Source organism: Panthera uncia, chromosome D2 (assembly GCF_023721935.1).
Source record: "Panthera uncia isolate 11264 chromosome D2, Puncia_PCG_1.0, whole genome shotgun sequence".
NCBI classification, from domain to species: Eukaryota; Metazoa; Chordata; class Mammalia; order Carnivora; family Felidae; genus Panthera; species Panthera uncia.
The window spans coordinates 12,809,008-12,828,155 of record NC_064818.1 but is presented as its reverse complement, the minus strand read 5'-3'; the positions used below and the strand labels follow the sequence as shown (position 1 = coordinate 12,828,155).

Here is a 19,148-nt window from a genome sequence, read left to right as displayed (position 1 = left end):
GGTGGCTCAGTTGGTTGGGCGTCCGACTTCAGCTCAGGTCATGATCTCGCGATTCGAGGGTTTGAGCCCTGTGTCCGCCTCTGTGCTGACAGCTCAGAGCCTGGGACCTGCTTTCGATTCTGTGTGTCCCTCTCTCTCTCTCTGCCCCTCTCCTGTTCATGCTCTGTCTCTCTCAAAAATAAACATTAAAAAAATTTTTAAATATAGAATCTAATTTATGATGTTAAGGGTCTTAGTGATTAAGAGATGTTAATGGCTAACATTTATTATTATTTATTTTTTTAATTTTTTTCAAAGTTTTTTATTTATTTTGGGGACAGAGAGAGACAGAGCATGAACGGGGGAGGGGCAGAGAGAGAGGGAGACACAGAATCGGAAACAGGCTCCAGGCTCCGAGCCATCAGCCCAGAGCCTGACGCGGGGCTCGAACTCACGGACCGCGAGATCGTGACCTGGCTGAAGTCGGACGCTTAACCGACTGCGCCACCCAGGCGCCCCTATTATTATTTTTTTAACTGCTTTATTTATTTTTGAGAGAGAGACCAAGTGTAAGTGGGTGGGGAGGATGAGGGCAAAGAGAAAAGGAGACACAGAATCCAAAGCAGGCTCCAGGCTCTGAGCTGTCAGCACAGAGCCCGACATGGAGCTCGAACCCTTGAACCGTGAGATCATGACCCTAGCTGAAGTCGGATGATGCTCAATTGACTGTGCCACCCAGGTGCCCCAGTAAATTATTTATTTTTAAAGTTTATTTATTTTGAGAGGGAGAGTGCAAGCAGGGGAGGGGCAAAGAGAAGGAGGGACGGAATCCCAAGCAGGTTCTGTGCCATCAGTGCAGAGCCCAATGTGAGGCTCGAACTCAAGAACTATCAGATTGTGACCTGAGCCGAGATTAAGAGTTGGATGCCTAACTGACTGAGGCACCCAGGTGCCCCAATGGCTAACGTTTATCAACTGTTGATGGTGAGCACTTCTACACATAAAAACTCATTTAATTCTCACAACAGTCCTGTGAAGTAGGTCCTCCTGGTATACATTTTACAGATGAGGAAACTGAGACACACAGAGGTTAAATTATCCAGTGTCCCATAGGTAACATGTAGTGGATGAGGTCGAATTTCTTTCCAGCAGACTGACTGCATGTAATGTTCGTATTACAGTAAATAGGAACACATATGATCTTAATTCTTGTGTATTTTTTCAGAATTCTTAACAGTTGCAGGAGAAAGAAACTCAGCTCAAACTGATGTAAGCGAAAGAAAACTTACTGTTTCATTTGGGCTAATGAAAGGCTTCACGCATAGTTGGATCAACACCACTTTCCCTTGCGGCCTTATTTTCACACAAATTTTTTCCATATAGTATCAGAAGTACTTGTCAGCTCTTCTAGTGTTTTTTGGTTTTGTTTTGTTTTTGAGAGAGAGGGCACAAGTGAGCGAGGGGCAGAGAGAGAGAGAGAGGGAGAGAGAGAGAAGCAGGGCTCACCTGATGTGGGGACTTGAACTCATGGACTGTGGGATCATGAGCTGAGCTGAAATCAGATGCTTAACCGACTGAGCCACCCAGGTGCCCTCAGTTATTCCAGGTTTAAGTGGTCCTTTTGTTTTAGGTCTTGGGAAAGAGAGGGATGGATCCTGTCTTCAAGAGCCCATGTCATTTTCTAAAAGGTTGGCTCTGCTTGGGTTAGGGTCTTCACGTATGGACCAGTTGCTATATGCAAGGAAATAGAGGTGAGGAGTCACTATATTGGCCATCCTGGGCCATGTGTCCACTCCTCTGGTGGGTGAGTGACAGCCCACCAGGCAGAGAAAGTACACTTCCCACAAGGGGAAGATGCTGGGCTAAAAATGGCAGAAAACAGGTGAGAACCATTTTGATAATATAGATGGAACTCTTCAGATGCCTTTCCCAGGTTAAGATTCTTCCACTCAGAAAATAACACAGTTGGGGGCACCTGGGTGGCTCAGTCAATTGAGCATCCAACTCTTGATCTCAGCTAATTTCTTTTTTTAATTATTATTTTTTTATTTTTTTATTTTTATATTTTTATTTTTAACAACAAACACACGATGTTAGCAACATGGATTCCAGAGACAAACTGAGGTGAGACGGAATGAATGCAGAACAAACTAGTGGAACTGTTTCTTTCAGTCTGCGTTCCTGTCACCAGAGGATACCAGGGCCAGGATGCCACATGCCTTTTAGTATAAGGAAAAAGTCCCTTGACGTTTCTTCATCTATCACTGGAGAAGTTGAATGAAGTGTACTGTAACAGCTCATTTCTTGATCTCAGGGGTGTGAGTTCAAGCCCCATGTTGGGCTCTATGCTGGGCGTGATGCCTACATATATTAAGAAAAAACACAAACAAACCGGTGGTTTTTTAGAAGAATCTGTAGAAGAATTAAAGAAATTGTCAGCGGGGCACCTGGGTGGCTCAGTCGGTTGAGCGTCCGACTTCGGCTCAGGTCACGATCTCGCGGTCCGTGAGTTCGAGCCCCGTGTCGGGCTCTGGGCTGATGGCTCAGAGCCTGGAGCCTGCTTCCGATTCTGTGTCTCCCTCTCTCTCTGCCCCTCCCCCGTTCATGCTGTGTCTCTCTCTGTCTCAAAAATAAATAAACGTTAAAAAAAAATTAAAAAAAAAAAAAAAGAAATTGCCGGCAATTTTGAATGAATATTGTGAATAAGGAAAATGAAAGCGTTTTGTAAAGGGCTATGTAATTTAGTTTAAATAATTTACTTTGATGCCTGTCATGTCCTCAAATTTTCTTTGATTCTTTATCTAGGATAAAGACCCCTTTAGCAGTCTGATAAAGTCTGTGAGCTCCTTGGAATTTTTTTTATTTTTAGGTAATTTTTATTTTTAGGTAAAAAAAATTTAAAAAGATTTTATTTTTAGGTAATCTCTATACCTAATGTGGGGGTCAACTCACAACCCTAAGATCAAGAGTTGCTGACAATATGCTACAGACTGAGCCAGCCAGACACCCTAGAATGTTTTTTTAAAGTGTTTCTTTATTTGAGGGGGGAGGGGCAGAGAAAGAGAGGAGAGAGAGACTCCCAAGCAGGCTCCACACTGTCAGCCTGGAGCTCTATGTGGGGTTCGATCTCACAAATCGTGAGATCATGACCAGAGCCGAAAGCAGGAGTCGGACGCTTCACTGACTGAGCCACCCAGGTGCCCCAAAATGTTTTTAAATACAGAAAATACACAGGATTTCTTATAAAGAACTTACAAAACTCAACATCCAAAAAACAAATAATCAAGTTAAGAAATGGGCAGAAGATATGAATAGACATTTTTCCAAAGAAGACATACAGATGGCTAACAGACACATGAAAAAAAAGGCTCAGCATTACCCATCACTGGGGAAATACAAGTCAAAACTATAATGAGATACCACCTAACATCTGGCAGAACGGCTAAAATTAACAACATAGGAAACAACAGGTGTTGGCAAGGATGCAGAGAAAGGAGAACACTCTCACTATTGGTGGGATTACAAACTGGTGCAGCCTCTGTAGAAAATAGTGTGGAGGTTCCTTAAAACGTTAAAAATAGAACTACTCTATGATCAGCAATTGCACCAAGAGGTATTTACCCAAAGGATACAAAAATGTACAAAAACACTAATTTGAAGGGATACATGCACCCTGATGTTTACAGCAGCATTATCAACAATAGCCAAATTACAAAGATCCCAAAAGTTCATCAACTGATGAATGGATAAAAAAAAGATGTGGTATATGTATATAATGGAATATTACTGAGCCACAAAAAAGAATGAAATCTTGCCATTTGCAACCATGTGGACAGGGCTAGAGGGTATTACACTGAGCGAAATAAATCCAAGAAAGACATACCATATGATTTCGCTAGTGTGGAATTCAAGAAACAAAACAAACACAGGGAGAAGAAAAGAGGAAAACCAAGGAATAGACTTTAAAAAATTTTGTTTAATGTTTGTTTATTTTTGAGAGAGAGACAGACAGAGAGTGCACAGGGGAGGGGCAGAGAGAGGGAGACACAGACTCCTGAAGCAGGCTCCAGGCTCCATGCTGTCAGCCCAGAGCCTGACACGGAGCTCTAACTCACGAACCGTGAGATAATGACCTGAACCGAAGTTGGACCCTTAACTGACTGAGCCACCCAGGTGACCCAAAACAGACTGTTAGTTACAGGGAACAGACTGATGGTTACGCGAAGGGAGGTGGGTGGGGGATGGGTAAAATAGGTGAGGGAAATTAAGGAGGGCACTTGTTATGATGAGCACTGGCTGTTGTATAGAAGTGCTGAATCACCAAATTCTACACTTGAAACTAATTTTACGCTGTATGTTAACTAACTGGAATTTAGTAAAATTGGAATAAACATAAATAATAAAGGTTGGAAAAAAACATATAGGATTTTAGATGAGAATCCAGTTATGTGAAATAAAGTTATCAAAATACCTAAAAATTGTAATGTAATGTGTGTTCATTAATATTTTAAATGACAGAATCTAGCGGCAGGTCTAATAAATGCTGTAATTTTGAAATAGTGATGCATGTAAAATATATCTTGGGATAGCTATACTAGCTGTAATGTGATAGATGTGGGATCACAGGTGCTGCTAATCAACTATTTTTTTTTTTGCCTATGTGCACAATTTTGGAAAATGCCAAATTTCAGTTAGAAGATACCTTGAGTCTATGGATTTAGAGTAAAAAACACCTCCCTTAGGCTCTGTCCAGGTAATCAGCCCAGTAGTCCAACTACCTGGAGTTGAGTGAGGTCTTACTCTATTCTTGTTAGTTACCCCTGATCCCAGTTACATGACCTATACTATATTTCTTTGGCCAAGCTTCCTAGATGCAGCCTTTGGGTTTCTGAGGAATATCCACCTGCACTGTCCCATTATGGTGCAGTCCCCACTTTTTGGGATAGTCATGTATGTTTTCTTGCATACCATCAAGGCCAGGTACTAACCTTGACCTACCTTCAGTCTGAGTTTCTGGTGGTCATGACTTAACCACTGAAGATATATTCCCTCTCATCTTTTATTCCTAATAAGCATAGATAATAACTCAGATGCTAGGCCATTTCTTTTCTTGTCTTCCCAGGTAATGATCAGCCTCATTCTAAAGTAGTCTGCCTCTCAGAGGAATTGAGAAAAATAGTTCCCAGTAGAAATTAAGAAAGTGTGATTGAGAGGAATGGATACTAACATTCTATAAAGAGGGAAAAATTGCTCCTGACACTATGGAAATTGGATGCTGTTGAGAAGAAAGAGTGTTATATATAACCAAAGTAGTGGCGGAGACAGCCAAAAGATTTTAGGGAGAAACTGTAGCAAAAGCATAGTACCTGAACGTGTGGTCTCAAGTTTCTGTTCCAGGAGGATACCTGCAATACCGTGAATATCACTAAAATTTGCTGGGATGGGCTCATTATTGGAATGGAAATACATGTCTTTGTTAAAAACAATCCAATGTAAGATTTGAGAGCTGAAGAGTATATATCAGGAAGATATACATATTTGTTTGGCGCGAAGAGTAGTGACATTAGGGTAGAAAGCACAAGGGACAATGCTAGGACTGAGGAGTAGAAGAGATCTATCGATTATGCTGTATATCATTTGGTAAAGAGAATAAGGTTGTTATCCTCCTAATACAGATTATAAAAGAAGCACAAAAATCAGATAAATGATGAAAGATTTCAGCTGTCTTAAATTCTGCTAGAGGCTTCTTTTCTCTGGAAAAGACCTGATTTGTGTGTGGAGTGGGGAGGGTCCATTGTTAAGTTCCTTGGCAGAACCAAAATGAGAGGAAAGATTCCTTTGTTTTGAATTCTCATCAACAAGGAGGAAGAAATAAGTGAAGTGAAAGAGCCTCAAAGATTCTGGGAAAAGAAGCTATTTTTGAATCTTCTCAATGAAAAAAATGTTGAATATAATCAAACTGCTTCCTAGGGCATTAGGAAGGTATAATTTGAAGAGTGGAGAAGAAATACCATATTCTTTTTTTTTTCATTTTTTTAAAGACAATGTATTTTTAATGAGTTAAGCATACAGCTATTTCTGTTAGCTTCTATACACACGCTTGCAAACAATTGTCTTTTTTTTTCGCTTGCAAGCAGTTGTCTTTTTTTTTTAAATATGAAATTTATTGTCAAATTGGTTTCCATGCAACACCCAGTGCTCATCCCAACAGGTGCCCTCCTCAATGCCCATCACCCACTTTCCCCTCTCCCACCCCCCATCAATCCTCAGTTTATTCTCAGTTTTTAAGAGTCTCTTATGGTTTGGCTCCCTCTCTAACCTTTTTTTCCCCTTCCCCTCCCCCATGGTCTTCTGTTAAGTTTCTCTGGATCCACATAAGAGTGAAAACATATGGTATCTGTCTTTCTCTGTATGACTTATTTCACTTAACGTAACACTCTCCAGTTCCATCCGCGTTGCTACCAAAGGCCAGATTTCATTCTTTCTCATTGCCAAGTAGTATTCCATTGTGTATATAAACTACAATTTCTTTATCCATTCATCAGTCGATGGACATTTAGTCTCTTTCCATAATTTGGCTATTGTTGAAAGTGCTGCTATAAACATTGGGGTACAAGTGCCCCTATGCATCAGCACTCCTGTATCCCTTGGATAAATTCCTAGCAGTGCTATTGCTGGGTCCTAGGGTAGGTCTATTCTTAATTTTTTGAGGAACCTCCACACTGTTTTCCAGAGCAGCTGCACGAGTTTGCATTCCCACCAAGAGTACAAGAGGGTTCCCATTTCTCCATATCCTCTCCAGCATCTATAGTCTCCAAACAATTGTCTTAATGAAGAGGTCAGTTGAAGGATGCATTATATGTAGTGTAGTTTCAAAGAGGTAAGCATATGGCTATTCCCATGAAATACCATATTTTAATGATTCAGTGTCCCAATTAAAGTGGAAGCAAATCAGAGCTCTCTAAAACTTGAAATATTGGGCTCAGCCAGCCAGGTGCCCCTCATATTATTTTTTTAATTGTTCTGAAATACAGATAACATTGACCATCTTAACTTTTTTTTTTTTTTAAGTTTATTTGGAGAGAGAGCGATAGCAGGGGAGGGACAGAGTGGGGGCAGGGGGGACACTTGCAAGCAGGCCCTGCACTGTAAGCACAGATCCTGATGTGGGGCTCCATATCGGGAATGGTGAGATCATGACCCCAGCTGAAATCAAGAGTCAGATGCTTAACCTTAAGACTGAACCACCAGGCGCCCTGACAATTTTTGAAAAATACTAAAAAATTTTTAAATTTATTTTTATTTATTTATTTAAAAAATTTTTAAATTCTTTTTTATTTGTTTATTTTTTAAATTTACATCCAAGTTGGTTAGCATATATAGTGTAACAATGATTTCAGGGGTGGATTCTTTAATGCCCCTTACCCATTTGGCCCATCCCCCGCTCCCACAACCCCTCCACTAACCCTCTGTTTGTTCTCCATATTTAAGAGTCTCTTATGTTTTGTCCCCCTCCCTGTTTTTATATTATTTTTGCTTCCTTGCCCTTATGTTCACCTTTTTTTAGTCTTTATTTTAACAGAGAGAGAGAGAGACAGTATGAGTGGGGGAGGGGCACAGAAAGGGAAACACAGAATCCAAAGCAGGCTCCAGGCTCTGAGCTGTCAGCACAGAGCCTGACACGGGGCTCGAACCCATGTACCATGAGATCATGACCTGAGCCAAAGTCAGAGGCTTAACCGATTGAACCACCCAGGCGCCGTGACAAGTTTTAAAAAATATTTAAAACAGTTTTTTAAAGTTTATTTATTTATTTTGAGAGAGAGAGTGTGCAGGGAGGGTCAGAGAGAGGGAGAGAGAAACTTCCAAGCAGGCTCCACACTGCCACCAAGGAGCCCGACACGGAGCTCAAACTCAAGAACTGCTAGATCGTGACCTGAGCTGAAATCAAGAGTCAGACACTTAACTGACTGAACTACCCAGGCATCCCTTGAGGATTTTTTTTTTTTTAAACATTTATTTATTTTTGAGACAGAGAGAGACAGAGCATAAGTAATCTCTACACCCAGCATGGGGCTCAAACTCACAACCCTGAGACCACGAGTCTCATTCTCCACAGACTGAGCGAGCCAGGTGCCCCAGACCCTCTTAACAATTTTAGGTGTACAACTGAGTAGTGTTAAGTACATTCACACTGTTGTGCAATCTTAACTCATATGTCTCCAGAACTCTTCATCTTGCAAAATGTAACACTGTAGCCATTAACACTATTTCCCCCTTTCCACAGCCATTGGCAACCGCAATTCCACTTTCTCTATGAATTTGGCTACTCTAGGTATTTCATTTAAATGGAATCATACAGTATTTGTCCTTTTGTTACTGGCTTATTTCACTTAGCATGATGTTCCCAGGGTTCCTCCATGTTATAGCATGTGACAGAATTTCCTTTCTTTTTAAGGCTGAATAATATTTGACTATATGTGTATACCACATTGTGTTGATCCATTCATCCATCAGCGGATATTTGGGTTAGTTCCATCTTTTGGCTATTTGTGAATAATAGCGCCGTGAACGTGGTTGTACAATTATCTGCTTGTGTCCTTCCTTGCAATTCTTTAAAAAAAAATTTTTTTTTTAATGTTTATTAGTTGAGAGACAGAGCATGAGCTGGGGAGGGGACGGAGAGAGAGGGGGAGTCACAGATTCTGAAGCAGGCTCCAGGCTCCGAGCTGTCAGCACAGAGCCCGACGTGAGGCTCGAACTCATGAACCATGAGCTCATGACCTGAGCCGAAGTCGGCCGCCTAACCAACTGAGCCACCGAGGTGCCCCTTTCCTTGCAATTCTTTTCAAAGTATTTAATTTGAGGAATTATGTAGTCATCTCATTGTGAAGAACATCCAGAAAACAGCTTATATATTTTTTTTAATTTTTTTTAACGTTTTTATTTATTTTTGAGACAGAGAGAGACAGAGCATGAATGGGGGAGGGGCAGAGAGAGAGGGAGACACAGAATCAGAAGCAGGCTCCAGGCTCTGAGCCATCAGCCCAAAGCCTGACGCGGGGCTCGAACTCACAGACTGTGAGATCGTGACCTGAGCCGAAGTCGGACGCTTAACCGACTGAGCCACCCAGGCGCCCCTAAAAACAGCTTATATTTTTAAAAACAGCTTAAGAAAAAGATAAGTAAAGTGGGTAAAGGATGTGAACAAGTAATTCATAGAAAAGGGAATCAAAATGAATAGATGCTCAGCTTCCCTCATAAAAGGAAATGTAAATAAAATGTATATTTCACTTATCAGACTGACAAGTAACCAAAAATTATTCTGCTAAGAGCAACGTTGTGATGATACTGGGACTTGCATACAGTGCTGGTAGGATTGTGAATTGGTGCAGTTCCTAAAAAGGGACATTTGTTATTAGCTCTCGGCATTAAAAATGCTCTTCCCCTTTGATTCAGCAATACCCAGTTTGAGATTGTTTGCTACAGTTATTTTTGCACAGGTATAAAAAATAATTGAGCAGGTTTAATCTTTGCAGTATTATTTATAATAGCAAAGACTTGGAAGTAACCTAAGTCCATCAGTTTGTGAAGACGGGTTATATAAATTATGGTATATCTATGCAAATACTGTGTAGCCATAAAAAATGTAAAAGCTTCTGACATGGCTGTGGGTAAATTTCCAGGTTATATTATTAAATGAAAATGTAAGGAATAGAACCCCATATAGAGCATGGTATCATTTGTGTAAAGAAAGAAAAAAATATATCAGCTTGTATGAGCACAAAATGTGTGTGGAAGATACTATAAGATACAATAAAACTGTTGCCAGTGGAAAGAGCTAATGACTAGCAGGAATGGAAGGGAAACTTTTAGTGTATTCCCTTTTATTCTTTTGAGTATCATCTCTTTAAAAAGTTAAGTGAGAAGGGCACCTGGGTGGCTTAGTTGGGTAAGCATCCAACTTGGGCTCAGGTCATGATTTCATGGTTTGTGAGTGTGAGCTCCACTTGGGGCTCTGCGCTGACAGTGTGGAGCCTGCTTGGGATTCTCTCCCTTTCTCTCTTGCCCCTCCCTCCCTCCGTCTCTCTCTCTCTCTCTCTCTCTCTCTCTCTCTTTCTGTCTGTCTCTCTGTCTCTTTCTCTGTATCTCTCTCTCTCTCTCTCTCTCTCTCTCTCTCCCTTCAAAATGGTTAGGTAAACTTTAAAAAATAAAAGAAAAGGGGCACCTGGGTGACTTAGTTTGTTAAGCGTCCGACTTCGGCCTAGGTCACAATCTTGCCATTCCCAAGTTCAAGCCCTGTGTTGGACTCTGTGCTGACAGCTCGAGGCCTGGAGCCTGCTTCCGATTCTGTGTTTCCCTCTCTCTCTCTGCCCCCTCCCACTCATGCTCTGTCTCTCTCTCTCTCTGTCTTTCAAAAATAAATAAACATTAAAAATTTTTTAAAGAAAAAAAATTAAGTGAGAAAGATGTATGTGGAAAAATATAAGGAGCATCCCTGAAATGAAGAAGAAACAGCATAACAATGACTTTCAGACACTTGAATGGACCTCTTAAGAAAAATACTGGTAAGGTTGAGCCTCCAAATCAATTTGTGAAAAAATGGGAAGATAAGAAAAGAAGCTTCTAGGATTGATCTAGACTAAAAAGTAGTACAAATGCCTTGGGTGTAGTAATATACGGCTTTTAGTTTAAATCTTGAATATTTTGAAACATAGGAAACACCCAGATACTCGTTGCCGTTATTTAGCGATTGTTAACACTTTGCCACCTTTGCTTCATCTTTTGAAAATATATTTAATGTAGCATAGAGATGACAGAAAAATCACAGATTGACTCAATTTTTTATCTTTTGTCGTGTCTATGGAAAATGATTCCTGTCTTTAAAAAAAAAAAAAAAAAGTCTGTTTAAAAGCATGTTGAAGATAAAAGGAGGTGGTATAGTGTTTGGCCATTTTGAATTAGCCTGCATTCCAAGAGAAATTACATGTCGTAATTTATGAAAGAACTGGGAAATACGATTGCAAAAATTCCTGTCCGTAATCTTTAAAGCGTAATGAACAAGGGGAAATAGAACCTCTAGGAAAGATTCTTGTGAACATTTAGAAAAGCAGTAATTCTAAGGAAGTAGCAAAAGTTGAGCGAGTCTTTCTAAATTTGCCTTTGTTTGTTTGTTTGGATTGCCATTCCCTGACAAGCCAGGGAAATTTGCAGACAACAGTGCAGTATTTACTTTCTCTGTTGATCATCATTATCTTCCTTCTCGTACTCATTATTGTCAATAGAACAAATCACAAAGGAACAACTGTTCCTTCCAAAAATATTCATACAACTCAGAGGTGTTTAAGTTACCCCATTCCTCTGATTGACAGTATATTCTGGGACTGACAGTTTATTTTGATTTCAGGGGAGCATTTCACAAAGTTCATGATGTTCTTGCATGTGAACTGGATAATAGGAGGGCTTATTTATAACTGAAAACTTTTACACACAATTTGTATGGGTTCTGTCTTTGGTCAAAGTCATATATCTAATACACACAGACACAGACACACACACACATACACATTTTGTTTCGATCTTACAAAAATTGCACAGGACAGAGCTGGGAGAGATAATTAATGTTGGAGTGTTCAATGGTCAGTATATATAAATGTAAAGTTCTGTATTTACATGAATAATGATGTGTTAAGTCCTGCTTCAATGATTAGTTGTACAAGGGGCACCTGCCTCTGTCAGTAGAGTGCACAACTCCTGATCTTGGGGTCGTGAGTTTTAGCCCCATGTTGGGTGTAGAGATTAGTTTAAAAAAATTAGTTGTACAAGTATAGAATAGAGAAGACCTGACTTGAAAGTTCTTCATGGGAATTCATAAGACTTTATAGAAACAAGTAAACAAGTAGATTTTCTTTTAGTGTCAGTGTTAGTATTTAACTTTGTTTTTGGATGCACAGTCTGGCCATGGCTTCCTCGAATCTTAAACATGTTTATTTACTTTGAATAATTGTCTCAAGAATTTTTCCCAGGGAAATACTTCAGGGGACAAGAATAATTTAAAAACAAAACCATGTTTTTAGCTGTTTTTTTTGGGGGGGGGAGGGATAGAAATGATTAAGTAAATAGTGGATCTACAGGTCAACATTAAAGAGCTTAATATGATAATTCTGTGGCTGTATAGAAAAATGTTCACCTGTTAATAAAAGAAGTAGGATAGAAATTACGTATCTATTTCGCTTGTAAAAAATTCTATTTACATGTTAATGAAAATTGAAAAGGCATTTAAGACTAGTGACAACTATTTTTTAGGATAATTATAGTTAAATTTACACATTTAAATTTTTTTACCTTTGAATTTTTATTTTAGAAATTATTTGAGTATAGTTGCTACACAGTGGTACATTAGCTTCAGGTATACAACATTGTGATTCAGTTTCTCTATACATTATGCTTTGCTCACCACAAGTGAAGCTGCCATCTGTCACCGTAGAACGTTGTTACAGTGTCATCGACTATATTCTCTGTGCTGTGACTTTTCTTCCTGTGACTTACTCATTCCATAACTGGAAGCCTGTATCTCCTATTTTGCCAATTCACCCCCACCCCATTCACCTCTGGCAAATATCAGCTCTGTATTTAAGGTTGATTCTGCTTTTTTTTTTTGTTTATTCATTTGTTGTTGTTTTTAGATTCCACATATGAATGAAATCATAGGATATTGGTCTTTCTCAGTCTGAATTATTTCACTTAGCATAAGACCCTCTGGGTCCATCTGTGTTGTTGCAAATGGCTCAAACTCATCCTTTTTTATGGCTGCATAATATTCGTCTGACACACACACACACACACACACACACACACACCACTCTTCCTTATCCATTTGTCTATCAGTGGACACTTGAGTTGCTTCTACATCTTGGCTATTGGAAGTAATACTGCAATAAACACAGGACGCATACATCTTTTCAAACTGATACAGTGTTTTTATTTTCTTTAGGTAAATACCCAGTAGTGGAATTGCTGGTCATGTGGTATTTCTATTTTTAATTTTTTGAGGACCCTCCATACTGTTTTCCACAGTGGTTGCACCAATTTACATTCCCACCAACAGGGCACAAGGGTTTTGTTTTTTTTTTTTTTGTTTTTTTTTGTTTTTTTCCCTCCACATCCTCACCGACACCTGTTATTTCTGGTCTTTTTGGCACTAACCATTCTAAAAGGTATAGAGGTTATATCTCATGGTGATTTTGATTTGCATTTCCTGGGTGATTAGTGATGTTGAGCATCCTTTCAGTGTGTCTGTTGGCCATGTGTATGTCTTCTTTAGAAAAAATATTTCTTCAGGTCCTCCGCTCATTTTAATTGGATTATTTGTAGTTTCGGTGTTGAATTGTATAAATTCTTTATGCATTTTGGATATTAATTCCTTATCCGATACATCATTTGCAAATATCTGCTCCTATTCAGTAGGTTGCCTTTTTGTTTTGTTGATTGTTTCCTTCATTGTACAAAAGCTCTTTATCTTGAGGTAGTGCCAGTCGTTTATTTTTGCATTTGTTTCCCATGCATCAGGAAACATATCTAGAAAAATGTTGCTAAGGCTGATGTCCAAGAAATTATTGCCTATGTTTTCTCCTAGGAGTTTGTGGTTTTAGGATTCATGTTTAGGTCTTTAATCTATTTTAAGTTTACTTTTGTGTATGGTGTAAGAAAGTGATCCAGGTTTGTTCTCTTGCATATAGCTTTCCATTTTTCCCAGCACTGTTTATTGAAGAGACTGTCTTTTTCCATTGGGTAGTCTTGCCTCTTTTGTCATAAATTAATTGACCATACTGGTGCGGGTTTATTTCTGGGCTCTCCATTTTGTTCTATTTATTTGTCTAAATTTTGTGCCAGTACCATACTGTCTTGATTACTACAGCTTTGTATATAACTTGAAATCCAGGATTGTGATGCCTCCGGCTTTGTTCTTTCTCAAGATTGGTTTGGCTGTTTGGGGTCTTTTGTGGTTCCATACAGATTTTAGCATGAATTGTTCTAGTTCTGTGGAAACTACGATTGGTATTTTGATAAGGATTTCATTGAGTCTTAAACAGTTTTTCTTTATTTTTATTTGTTTATTTTTTTAACATTTATTTATTTTTGAGACAGAGAGAGACAGAGCATGAACGGGGGAGGCTCAGAGAGGGAGACACAGAATCCGAAACAGGCTCCAGGCTCTGAGCTGTCAGCACAGAGCCCGACGCGGGGCTCGAACTCACGGACCGCGAGATCATGACCTGAGCTGAAGTCGGCCGCTTAACCGACTGAGCTACCCAGGTGCCCCAAACAGTTTTTCTTTAATATCAAATCTAGTCAGTGTTCAAATTTTCAATATTCTCACAAGTTTTTACTTTAAAGTTACTTACACTTTTTTAAAAAATTAGGGTCCAAACGAAGTCCATATGTTGCAATTGGTTGTCTTCAGTGTTTTTAAATCTGTTTGTTCTCCCTCCATGTCTTTCTTTTTCTTCTTGTGTTCTCCTTGTGTTGAAGAAACTAACTTGGTTGACGGTAGGGTTCCCTGGATTTTGGATTGACAGTGTCTTTTCACATGTTCCTCAGTCTTCTGCTTTCCTGTGAAGTAGGAGGTAGATCTAGTTACCATTCCTGGATAGGAGATACTTTTCACTCTGTCTCCCTTTAGGGCCTTCTCTTTAGTTTCATGGTTCTGTCTTTTTATTCGAGTTTAATGTTGTTGTTGTTTTTTTAATGTTTATTCATTTTTTGAGAGTGAGAGACGGAATGTGAGGGGGGAGGGACAGAGAGAGAGGGAGACACAGAATCTGAAGCAGGCTCCAGGCTCTGAACTGTTAGCACAGAGCCCGATGTGGGACTTGAAGCCACAAACCATGAGATCATGACGTGAGCCAAAGTTGGGCTCTTAACCGACTGAGCCCCCCAGGCGTCCCGAGTTTCCTGGTTTTTTGTTTGTTTTGTTTTAGTAAGCTCTGTGTCCAACGTGGGGCTTGAACTCACGACCCCGAGATCAAGTACTACATGCTCCACCAACTGAGCCAGGCAGGTGCCCCTAGAGTTTAATTTTTATTTATTGTTCCTTGTACGTGTTGCTTCCTATACCTACGGATTTGTGTTTTTCTCCCATCCTCAAGAGATAACAATGCCCATATTGCCTGTTTTCTTGTCCTGTTCTCTATCACTTTTCTCCTCCTTTTTTGTTTTTTTTTTATTTATTTAATTTATTTTTTATTTTAGAGAGGAGTCGGAGCAGAGTGAGAGGGAGAAAGATAATCTCAGGCAGGCTCCATGCGCAGGATGGAGCTCTACCCGGGGCTGATCTCACGACTATGAGATCACGACCTGAGCCGAAATCAAAAGTCTGACACTTAACTGACTGAGCCACCCAGGCGCCCCTGTCCCCCTCTCTTCTATTCTCCTTTCCTTCCTATCCCCTTCAGTAGATGACAGAGTAGACAAGTTATGTGATGTGAGCTAACGGGAGTTGAGCAACATTTAAAAAACATATTATTGGGGAGCCTGGGTGGCTCAGTTGGTTGAGTGTCTGACTCTGTTTCAGCTCATGATCATGATGATGATCTCACAGTTTGTGGGTTCAAGCCCCACATCAGGCTCTGTGCTGATGGCATGGAATCTGCTTGGGATTTTCTCTCTCCCTCTCTCTGCCCCTCCCTTGCTCGTGTGTGCGCTCTCTTCTCTCTCTCTCTCTCTCTCTCTCTCTCTCTCTCTCTCTCAAAATAAACATTATTATCAAAATATAGTTAGAAAGTAAAGTAAAATGAAACTATGAGAATATGCCACATAAACCTATAGGTCCTTCTCTTCACCAAAATATGAAGACTAAATTGCAGGAGTGTTGACCTCAAGAATATCTCACTAAAGTGAAGGGGCACCTGGGTGGCTTGGTGGGTTAAGCGTCTGACTTTGGCTCAGGTCAGGATCTCGCAGGTCACAAGTTTGGGTGACGTGTTGAGCTCTGTGCCGACAGCTCAGAGCCTGGAACCTGCTTTAGATTCTGTGTCTCCCTCTCTGCCCCTCCCCGACTCGTGTGTGTGTGTGTGTGTGTGTGTGTGTGTGTCTCAAAAAATAAACATTAAAAAAAAGGAATATCTCAATACATGAAAAAAACAAATTTTTAAGGACTTTATTAAGATCTTGTCAATTTTGTAATTTTCTTCCTAGATCTCCTCATATTTTGGATTCTGGCTATATTATCATGAATGACACGTTGACCTTAGATGTCATTGGTCGACGAGTTGAAGTTAATGGAGAACATGCAACAGTGTGTTTTTCTGGTGTCGTCCCTCCCGTGGCAGGTAAATTATAAGTGTGTGTGTGTGTGTGTGTGTGTGTGTGTGTGTGTGTGTATTTATTTATTCTGGATTGTTTCTTTGTAGGCTTCTCTGTAGTGCTCCTCCCCCACCCCCCATAGTGCTTTGTAACAACAAGAAACAATTTGTAGATGCTTCTTATATTCTTATATACCATTGTTTTGTTCAGTTAACAATATCCTGTGGTATCTATGGTTTTATTTCATTTTACATTTATCTAATTATTTAGTGTTACTATTTTATATTAATTGAATGTTAAAATATCTTCTGAGTAAACTTAAAACAACTCATAATCTTGAATTTTCATACCCTACCCTCAAAAACTAAGAATTTTTTGGAAATTTCTTTTGTCATCAATCCACGTGTGTATGTATTTGAAGTAGCTTAAATCGATATAAATACAATTTGTGATGTCTTCTTTCATTTATTATTTGGAATATATTTATGTTTCTATAGTATTTTGCTTACATTTTTTGTTAAGATATAATTGACATATAACATTATATTAGTTTCAGGTATGCAAAACAATGATTTGATATCTGTATATATTGCAAAATGATCACCAAGTTAAGTCTAGTTAACATTCATCATCATACATACTTACAGAGTCTTTTTGGTGTGGTAACTTTTTTTCCTTTTAAATAATATCATTCTTGTATTTTTTTTTACTTTTTATTAACAATTCTTTTTAATGTTTATTCATTTTTGAGAGGGAGGGAGGAGGAGCAAAGAGAGAGGGAGACACAGAATCCGAAGCAGGTTCCAGGCTTTGAGCTGTCAGCACAGAGCCCGATGTGGGGCTCGAACTCATGAACTGTGAGATCATGACCTGAGCCGAAGTTGGACGCTTAACTGACTGAGCCACCCAGGCACCCCTCATTCTCTTATTTTAAAATTTATTTATTATTATTATTATTTTTTTTAATTTTAATTCCAGTATAGTTAGCATACATTGTTGTGTTGGTTTCAAGTGTACAATGTAGTGATTCAGCAATTCTTTACATTTTTCCTGTGTTCATCAAGATAAGTGCACTCTTAGTCCCCTTTCACCCATTCACCCCCCACCCCCACCTCCACTCTGATAACCATCAGATTGTTCTCTATAGTTAAGAGTCGGTTTCTTGGTTTGTCTCTTTTTTTTCCCCCTTTGATTCTTTTGTTTCTTAAATTCCACATATGAGTGAAATGATTTCTCTGACTTATTTTGCTTAGTATTATATTCTCTAGCTCCATCCATGTTGTTGCCAATGGCAAGATTTCATTCCTTTTTTATTTTTGCCTTTTATATATGCCACATCTTTATCCATTCGTCAATCGGTGGACACATTGGCTGTTTCCATAATTTGACTATTATAAATAATGCTGCAGTAAATATAGGGGTGCATATGTCTTTTTGAATTAGTGTTTTCATATTCTTTGGATAAATACGTAGTCGTGCGATTACTGGATCAGGTGGTAATTTTATTTTTAATATTTTGAGGAACCCCCATACTGTTTTCTACAATGGCTGCACTGGTTTGCATTCTTACCAGGAGTGCACGAGGGTTCCTTTTTCTTCACATCCTTACCAACACTTTTTGTTTCTTGTGTTTTGGATTTTAGACATTGTGACAGGTGTCAGGTAATATTGTAATTTTGATTTGCATTTCCCTGATGATGAGTAATATTGAGCATCTTTTCATGTGTCTATTGGCTGTTGGTATATCTTCTTTGGAGAAAAGTCTATTCATGTCTTCTGCCCATTTTTAATTGAATTATTTGTTTTTTTGTGTATGTTGAGTTTTGTAAGTTCTTTATATATTTTAGATACTAACCCTTTATCGGGTATGTCATTTGCAAATATCTTCTTCCATTCCTTAGGTTGCCTTTTAGTTTGGTTGATTGTTTCCTTTGCTGTGCAGTCTTTTTTGTCCAAAATTCTTTTTTTAAGTAATTTCTAGCCCCCAGTGTGGGGCTGGAACTTAAAACCCCTAAGATCAAGAGTTGCATACTCCACTGACTGAGCCAGCCAGGTGCCCCTGTGATGTCGTCTAAACAAAAGTTTCACCTGACCCTGTGGGCAATTCTGAAGATAGATAGGGGGCTCTTCAGAGATTTTCCTAGTTGAGATGAGGGGCTGGGCATTTACATCTGTGATGATCCATCATTGGATCCTGGTATGTGGAAGGGTGTATGTGCTTGTGCAAGGCACTTTTTTTTTTTTGGTTCTAAAAGTGGGACCATAGTTGAGGGCTAATTGCTAGAAGCTAGTATTCCCAGCAGCTGATGAGAATAAGGCTCTGTTTGTAAAGGCAGCTCGGAGTAGTGCATCCCAAATCTAATAATACAGATGGAAGCTATTTCATGGTAATTTAGTGACTATGAAGTAGTACATATTTTCATTTATTAAATTGCCTGTGAGTTTGACACTTCCTTCGTGTATGTATTATCAGGCAATTTTTTACCTGAAATTATAATTGTGCAAAGAGGGAGCTATTCTTTATTTACTCTATTAATTATCTGATTGTATGAGGGCATTCTCTATTATTTTACCTCAAAGATGCTACTTTGGGATTTTATGTATGCATTTAATTAATTAATTAATTAATTAATTATTTATTTATTAACAAATTTGTGGGGGGAGGCACCTGGGTGGCTCAGTTGGTTAAGCATCTGACTTTGGCTCAGGTCATGATCTCACGGCTCGTGGGTTCCGAGCTCTGCATCGGGCTCTGTGCTGAAAGCTCTGAGCCTGCAGCCTGCTTTGGATTCTGTGTCTCCCTCTCTCTGCCCCTGCCCTACTGAACTTGGTCTCTCTCTCTCTCAAAAATAAATAAACATTAA

General features: G+C 39.3%; 1 protein-coding gene across 2 annotated transcripts in view; it reads left to right on the top strand.

Annotated features, from left to right (window-relative positions):
- The window catches only part of TBCE (tubulin folding cofactor E), a 92,296-nt gene that overhangs the window by 6,206 nt on the left and 66,942 nt on the right, over positions 1-19,148 (top strand). For both annotated transcript variants that reach the window (XM_049644970.1, XM_049644971.1), the window contains exon 2: positions 16,177-16,310. In XM_049644970.1, the coding sequence (XP_049500927.1) occupies positions 16,211-16,310 (100 nt within the window). In that variant the 5' untranslated portion in view covers positions 16,177-16,210. The remainder of the gene's footprint in view (positions 1-16,176; positions 16,311-19,148) is intronic.